Source organism: Monodelphis domestica, chromosome 2, assembly GCF_027887165.1.
Source record: "Monodelphis domestica isolate mMonDom1 chromosome 2, mMonDom1.pri, whole genome shotgun sequence".
Lineage (NCBI taxonomy): Eukaryota > Metazoa > Chordata > Mammalia > Didelphimorphia > Didelphidae > Monodelphis > Monodelphis domestica.
In genome coordinates this window covers 499,306,623-499,314,489 of record NC_077228.1, presented here as the reverse complement: position 1 = coordinate 499,314,489, position 7,867 = coordinate 499,306,623, and the positions used below count along the sequence as shown (strand labels likewise).

General features: G+C 41.6%; 1 protein-coding gene across 1 annotated transcript; it reads left to right on the top strand.

Annotated features, from left to right (window-relative positions):
- Nucleotides 1-4,743: 4,743 nt before the first annotated feature.
- On the top strand, nt 4,744-6,450 carry LOC100017328 (C-C motif chemokine 4-like). Its single transcript, XM_001367439.3, has 3 exons — nt 4,744-4,916; nt 5,480-5,594; nt 6,029-6,450. Exons 1-3 carry the CDS (start codon nt 4,844-4,846, stop codon nt 6,114-6,116), a joined length of 276 nt encoding a protein of 91 aa, XP_001367476.1. The 5' UTR covers nt 4,744-4,843; the 3' UTR covers nt 6,117-6,450.
- The last annotated feature ends 1,417 nt before the right edge of the window (nt 6,451-7,867 follow it).

Sequence of the window (7,867 nt, the reverse complement as noted above, 5' to 3'; positions counted from 1 at the left end):
ACCAAATCTATTTGTTGTGGTTTCAATGTTCTTGAGCATGAGGGTTGGGGAGTGGGAGTTCTACTATAATCATACCAGATGGATGTGATGACATTAGATAACAAAGTTTCTGTAATAGCTCCGTGGGTTAGGTGGATTGCCATCTCACTTTGAGTCAGTAGGTTGATGGGTAAGCCAAAAATGGCATCTTCTCTGTTCACAAGCAAGGTTCCTGGAATCAAGAGGCAATAGTCCTACTACTCTTATCTGATGAGACCAAACTGACAAGCATTGTGGTCATTTGGGGTACCCACAGTTTAAGAAGAATACAGGGAAACTGGAGAACGTTCAGAGGAAGGTAACCAAGAACATGAGGTGCCTAGAACCATAACAGGACGAAGTGAAGGAACTAGAGGTCATTAGTGGGGAGAAGAGAAGACCCAGGTCAGGCATGATTCAAATCCTCAAGTTCTAAAAGGTCTGTCCTATGAAATAGTATAGATTTGGGCTCTGTAGAGCTCAAGGATAGCACCAAGGGCAGAGGTAGAATTTGTGAGCATCTAAATTTAGAAATGATATTGGGGAAAATTCTTAATAATTATACCTGTCCAAACTGGAATGTGATTGCCTCTCCCATGGAGGTCTTTAAACCCTGGCTTGGTGACCATTTATAAAGGATGGGATAATGGGAATTTTTTTTTCAGTTACCTTTTGGAATATATGACTATGTTGTTTTTGTTGTTGTTGAGTCATTTCAATTATGTCTGACTCTTCATGAATCTTTTTAGGATTTTCTTGGCATAGATATTGGAATGGTTTGCCATTTCCTTTTCTAGGTCAATTTAGACAAGAAACTGAGGCAAACAGGGTTATATGACTTGCCCAGGGTCACACAGCTAGTAAATGTTTGAAGCTAGATTTGAAATCAGGAAGGTAATTCTTCCTGAATCCAAGCCCAATGCTTTATCCACCTCCTAGCTACCCCTATGACAAAAAAAATTATTTGATTCTGTTATATTATCAAAGTATAGGCTTAAAAATAGTTATCTGATGGCAATTATTAGGAATTTCTAGGGACAATGGAGGAATAGAAAGAGAAAAACAGAAAGAGAAAGAGAGTGCAAGGGAGCACAGGAAAATGTAATCAGAATGAGTTATTTTAAGTTGTGGAAGGAGAGAAAAAACTCAATTTAGCATCAGAGTGTCTAGAAATCTTGGCAGTACTCGTGTGATCCTGGGCAACTCACTTAACCTACTCCAAACATCTAGATGGATTCAGTGTCTATAACAAGAATAGTAATATCATATATTTTTCAATGAAAGAGAATTTTTGTCTTAGGTCAGACACTTTCTAGCTTGAGAATGAAAGAAAATTGTCATATATTTTCATTGTGCCAGCATTTTAGTAAGGTTAAGCTGCAGAATAAGAAAATTAATCTTCAGTCTTTATCAATTAAAGTAATGATATCCTGTTGGTTGATCTCCTTTTCTCACATTCTCCAATTCCACTCCATTCTTCCCTCAGCTGTCAACGTGATTTTCCCAAAGAATTGATCTGACTATGTCACCTCACTACTTAATAAACTACAGTGGCTCCCTATCACTTCCAGGATCAAACATAAAATTCTCTGACTTTTCAAGCCTTTAACACTGATTCCTTCTTTCCTAGTGTTTTAATATTTTACTATCCTCCATATATTTTTCTTCCAGTGATCCTGGCTTCCTTGCTGAGAGGTAAAACTCTAAGATCATTTCCACCTCTTGGTCCTCTGCCCTAAAATCTCCACTGGTAGATCCAACTCATCCCAGTGCACTCCCTTCATCTCTTTCTGTCCCCTTCTCTTCCCCATTGTCCCTTTGGTTCTCTTTGAGAAGTTTTCAGAAGCTCTGGACAAATGTCCTTGCTCAAATCACTAATAAATGTACGTTATTTCTTTTTTCCCAACTCTAACATGAAAATGACACTTTCTACCCTAGAAGAAAGGAAATCTAGGGCAATAGTGATTTAATACAAATCCTTGGACAAATTTCTGTCACCTCCATTTGTCCTGTTTGTCATATAGGAAGGACACTACCTGCTGCCATGTCACCTTACAGGATTGCGGTGAGGACCATGAATGTGTAAATGTGTAAATGTATGTGTAAATTCCTGAACTAATCCAGTCTTCCTTGGCATTCCCATCTGGACCCTGCCATATATTAACTATGTGATCTTGGCAATTCATTCAACCTTTCTAGGCTTACATGAGATACCAGGGCAAAAGAATATGCTTTTTAAATTGTCAAGGGCTTTTGTGAGGCAATGACTGTTGACTAATAGTTAACACGTGCCATTTTTTATTAGGGGTAGTGGTCCTGGGGAGTATTATCATTTTCCCTGTACTGCCTGCTGCCCAGGTTGTTGGGAGATAAAACCGCAATGGAGAGTTGAAAGAGTTTGTGAGGAAACTTAGTCACCTTATTGGACTTGATGCCCTCTAAGGTTCCTTCTAGCTCCAAATTCTTGATCCTGTAGCCCCAAAATCCCAGTCCTAAAATGTTTGTTGCAAGTCTTCAAAGTACTTTTTTCTCAACTACCTATGTGAAATGGGGAGAAGGAGTATTATTGTCCCCATTTGATGGATGAGGAAACTGAGACTCTGAAAGATTAATTGATTTTCCTATGAGCATACAGTTAGGAAGTGTCTAAGGTATGATTCAAAAGCTTTGATTTCCATGATTTCCATGCCACCATGCTGTCTTCTTCACCAGGCTTGTCTGAGAAGGTCACAGCAGTGAAAGAGAGTGAATGCTTTTATGTCCCTAAGAGTTGAGAAGCTCTCAAAAGGACCCCAGAAATAAAAAGAGAAGTCCAGAGCATGTGCCTGCACTTTTCTCAGTCTCCCTTTGCAGTTTAATTCTATTGTTAAAGGATGGTTTCCTTCCTTCATTTCTGAATGTCTCTTCTCCTTATGCCTTGGAACTAAGATTTTTAAATGAGCGGGTAGAAAGTTCAGCAAAAACTCAGGGAATTTAAGGGATCAAGGAAGGAAATGAGTAGTATTTAAAGGATGAGAATGAGTGAGTGAACACTCGGATGGTAAGTATCAGCTTCCCTGACTTCTATGTTCATCCCCTTCTCCACTACAAAACACTACCTCTGCTGGAGGGGAAAAGGGCAGGAAATCCACAAGACCTGAGCTGACTTGTCATGGGAGTGGGATCCCCATTTCTGATAGAAACTTAAGGGAGAAAGAGGAAGTCCTCTTTTGCTTGCTACTGCTAAGGGAGAATCCTAGATCCCAGTCTGGTTTCCTCTTCCTTTTCCTTCTTGAGCCAAGAAAATGTAGTGAGACCTCCTTTCCTCTCCTTTCCCAGGGCACCACCCTTCCAGCAGAGGTGTGTCTGAGATGTTTCTGTTGCATTGCACCTTTAATTCTTGTTCATTTTGAGGACATATTTCTGGGCTTCTGTCTGTATTGGTTCCCCATATTCTCATGGATCTCTCTCTAACCCATGGATCTCACTTTAGGTATCAGTGAGAATGAGAGAAGGAGAGCACAGGGGGGAAAAGAAAGCCCTGGCCGCTGAAAGCTACAGTCCAAACTTATATTACGACAGTTTGAGTTCTGCAAATTGAACCAGAGACCTTAAGAGTGATATTCAGACTTAGGTCAGTATCTCTAAAGTTGCCAAGTCCCTCACACTTTATACATTTTTCTTTTTTCACTATGAATATCAATATTAAGTATCAATAAATATGAAAATTTCAGGATACAAAGATGGTGGCTAGGTGGTATAGTGGATAGAATGTGATGCTGGAAGTCAAAGAGACTTGAGTTCAAATCTGGATCAGACACTTACTAGCTGTGTTGGTTCAGGGTACTGTGAGGTTAAGGATCATACAGCTAAGTAAGTTTCAGAGCTGAGACTTGAACCCATAGCCTCCTGATTTCAAACCTAGAGCTGTATCTACTATATGTTAAGTCTCTATTTTCTGATGTCATATTTCTCATAAATAAAATTTAAAGAGAAGACTATCAGACTTGCCTACTTCATAAGGTGGGTGTGAAGATGAAATGATATCAAGTGTCAAAGTTTTTTATTGTTAAAGATTATATGATGTTCTTATTGTCACACAAAAGATCAGACTTGGGGATGGGCCGAGATCAGTAGTTTTCATCTCATGGAGCTGCCCATGGCCACCATTTGCAAAATAGTTAACCACGAGTTCCTCCACATGGACCATTCTCTGTGTATAATGAGGTGGAGCCAGCACACCATATCTAGGATTTGCTTTTGACTACCAGTCTGACTCTGGACAAGTCACTTCTTTCTGAGCCACAATTTCTTTAGCTGGAAAATGAGGTTATTAAATGAAATCACCTACTAGCCTTCTAATTCTCAACCCTCAGTCCTAAAACCTAGATAGCTGTGATAGCAAAGAAGGATGAAGGTCATATTGAATACTCTTTCAGATTAATGATCAACAAAACTCTTTTGAATTCAGTTTTAGACATTTCTTCTCTCTCTGATGCTGTCATAAACTCACCACTTCCCCCTTAGCACCCATGCTACCCCCACCATATGAACATTTCTCTCCTCTCTCTCCTCCCTCCCCTTTCTTCCATGATGAAACTGCATTGAGGAAGAGAACCTCAGACCTTGATACTAGCCTTACACTTCCTGGGTTCCCTTTACAGTTTCCTATTGCCATCATGACATCAGCTCTACCCTGGAATTTCCACTCCTTTTGTTTCTTCTTTCCGTCCGGGTACTCCTAGAAACCCCTATAAAGAGAGGGTCCAAGCATGAGACAGACACAGACCTCCAGAGTCCCTTTGTGTGTGCTCTGCTCCTCCAGCACTTCTCTCGTCTCAGGATCATGAAGGTCTCTGTGGTTGCCCTCTCCATCCTCATGGTCATGGCCTTCAGCTCTCTGGCATCTTCTGCACCAAGTAAGTGAGCTTTCTCCTGCCCTTTGTGGCTGTGCCCAGCTTCTGATCATATGCCTCATAGAACCCTGGTCGAATCAGAGGTATCCATTGTGATTGGGGAGGGGAAAGACTGAAAGGCAGAAACAAGAACAGGGAGGATTTCTATGTCTTTTGGACTTGAAAACATTACAGTGTCCTTTACAGTAAGACCAAAGCAGGAGAAGGGAGCCCAAAGGGCTGTAGCCTGAGCTCTGTGTCTGGCTAAGTTCTCATTCTGACTTTCCCACAACATGCTCATGTGATCTCCAGTAGGTGGCTGGAACTAGATGGGTAGATCTCTGGTGTCTCTTCTAGCTCCCACACTTTAGGTTTCCTCCAAATATCTCCAGTGGGGATGAGAACAGCAAGCCTGATTCTTCTCCAGGCACACTGAGAATCCTACCTAGTACTGGAGAGAAGCAGAATAAGGATCACACCTCCAGTGTGCCTGACACAGAGCTTGTCCCTGGGATACAGGCAGTGGTTAAGGAAGGTGGAGTGGGAACACTGACCTTGCTCATCTCATGCCTCCTCTTTCTCTACAGTGGGCTCTGACCCTCCCACCTCCTGCTGCTTCTCCTATGTCAGCCAACAGATCCACAGAAAATTTGTGATAGACTATTATGAGACCAGCAGCCTGTGTTCCCAGCCAGCTGTGGTGTGAGTATCTAACTACTCCCTGAATCTCTTTAGGGAGAGTAAGGGAAGAGTAAATGGGGCCATTCTGCAACTTGGTCTAATAGATAAATGAGACAACTCAGGTGAGACTCTGGTTACAAGGGAAAGAAGTGACCCTGGTCATCTTTGGCCAAGGTTTAGTTCTCCTTGGAACAAGGTGGGAGCTACTTACTGAAGGAGGAGGGAAAAAGTGAAGTGAGAGGAATTGAATGCCAAGATCAGGCTTCTTGAGAGGCTCCCCACTGGACCAGTCTTTAGAGAGAACCTGATTAACTCAGAAGAACTTGAGAGATGTTGCTAGAGATGAGAATTGTTCCTAAGGATATGAGGGATGGGTATGGGGGGGGGGACATGAACATCTCTACCTCCAGCTGAAAAGTTACTTGACCTCTCATCTCCCTTCTTCTCTTCCACAGGTTCCAGACTAAAAGAGGCCGTCAGGTGTGTGCCAACCCCAGTGATGACTGGGTTCAGACCTATATGGAGGAACTGGAGCTGAACTGAGGGGCTCAGGGCCTTTGGCTTACAAATCTTCAAGGAACATGGACCAAGCTAAGGAATTCCATAGTCAGAAGCAATTTCTGAGACTTCAGCCTTCCTGAGATCTTCTCCCTCATTATAATTAATTTTTATCTGTGCTATTTAATTTCTGTTAATTATTTGGTAGCAGATTTTCTTATTTATTTGTACTATTGTTCCACTTCTGGACGATGCTTGTCCCCTATGGGGATCTCTATTAGCAACCTAGGCTCTGTTCCTTAGAGTCCAGGGGTTGCTAGATGGATTCCACAGATGTCTTTTGGACAAAGATTTCAGAATAAAACTTTCTAAAACCACATCTCACTGTTGTTTCAGTGTTCTTGGGGAAGAGGGATTTAGGAGATGGAATTCTACGTTCATACTATATTATTGTGGTATCATTAAAACAAATTTTTTTTTGTAAAATCCCTGGGGCTTCAGTGGACTGTCGTCTCACTTTGAGCCAGCAGGTTGGTGGGGAAGCCCCAAATCACACCTTCTCCTCTATTGAGAAGACAAAGGCAGCCAAGGATGTGAGGTGCCTAGAGTGAGTTGAAGAAACTATAGATGGTGTGTGGGGAGAATAGAAGACTAAGGCCAGACATGATTTCTGCCTTTAAGTATTAGAAGGTCTCTCCTTTGGAAGAATGTTGATTTGTGCTCACTGGCCCAGGGATAGAACACGGGATAGTAGATGGCATTTGTAGGAAGGTTAATTTAGGCCTGACATTAAGAAAAACCTCTTAACCATTAAACTATGGGCAGCTAAATGGTGCAGGAATAGATAGAGCAATGAGCTTGGAATCAAAAAGATTCATATTGAGTTTCAATCTGGCCTCAGATACTTCCTAGCTGGGTGACCCTTGGGGTAAGACCCTGCTTGCATTAGTTCCTCATTTATAAAATGAGCTGGAGAAGGAGATGGCAAAGACTCCAATATCCCTTCCAAGAGAATCCCAAATTGGGTTATCAAGAGTTGGATATGACTGAAACTGACTGAACAACAGCCTCAAGCTGTGGTGGTCTTGAAATGGAAGCTAAGTGGCCACCTACAAAGATGTAATAGTGGGGATTTCTTTTAACCACTTTTTGGAGTAGATGACTGCAGTCCCTTCAAAAACTCAAATTCTGTGATGTTGTCAGGGTATGAACATAAAATAACTATTGCATAGGAGTTTTCCCAAGGATCCAAGGAAAGCGAAGGAGAAAGACAGAGAGAAAACTGGGAAAGGATTAATCAGAATGGGTATTTTCTCAAAAAACATAATAGCAGAAAAATATGCTTTCATTTGGATTCAGATAGCCTGTGTTCAAATTCTGACTTTATAAGCTGTAACCATGGGAAAGTCATTTACTCACTCTGGGTCTCTTGAATTCAAAGTGTTTAACAGCAACTTTAAAAGCATTTTTGTTGTTGGAAGAGAAATCTATAATAAATTGGTCAACTTCAATTTCAAATCACAAGACTTGAATTCTTTTTTTTTTTTTAAACCCTTACCTTCCATCTTGGAGTCAATACTGGGTATTGGCTCCAAGGCAGAAGAGTCGTAAGGGCTAGGCAATGGGGGTCAAGTGACTTGCCCAGGGTCACACAGCTGGGAAGTGTCTAAGGCCAGATTTGAACCTAGGACCTCCTGTCTCTAGGGCTGGCTCTCAATCCACTGAGCTATCCAGCTGCCCCCTAAGACTTGAATTCTTAGTCCAGTTTTAGATGAAAAAACAACAGCAACAAACAA

Coding starts and splice junctions, on each gene's coding strand:
- LOC100017328 (XM_001367439.3), top strand. CDS start 4,844: ATGAAGGTCTCTGTGGTTGCCCTCTCCATCCTCATGGTCATGGCCTTC. Junction 4,917..5,479: donor TCTGGCATCTTCTGCACCAA/GTAAGTGAGCTT, acceptor CTTTCTCTACAG/TGGGCTCTGACCCTCCCACC. Junction 5,595..6,028: donor TGTTCCCAGCCAGCTGTGGT/GTGAGTATCTAA, acceptor TCTCTTCCACAG/GTTCCAGACTAAAAGAGGCC.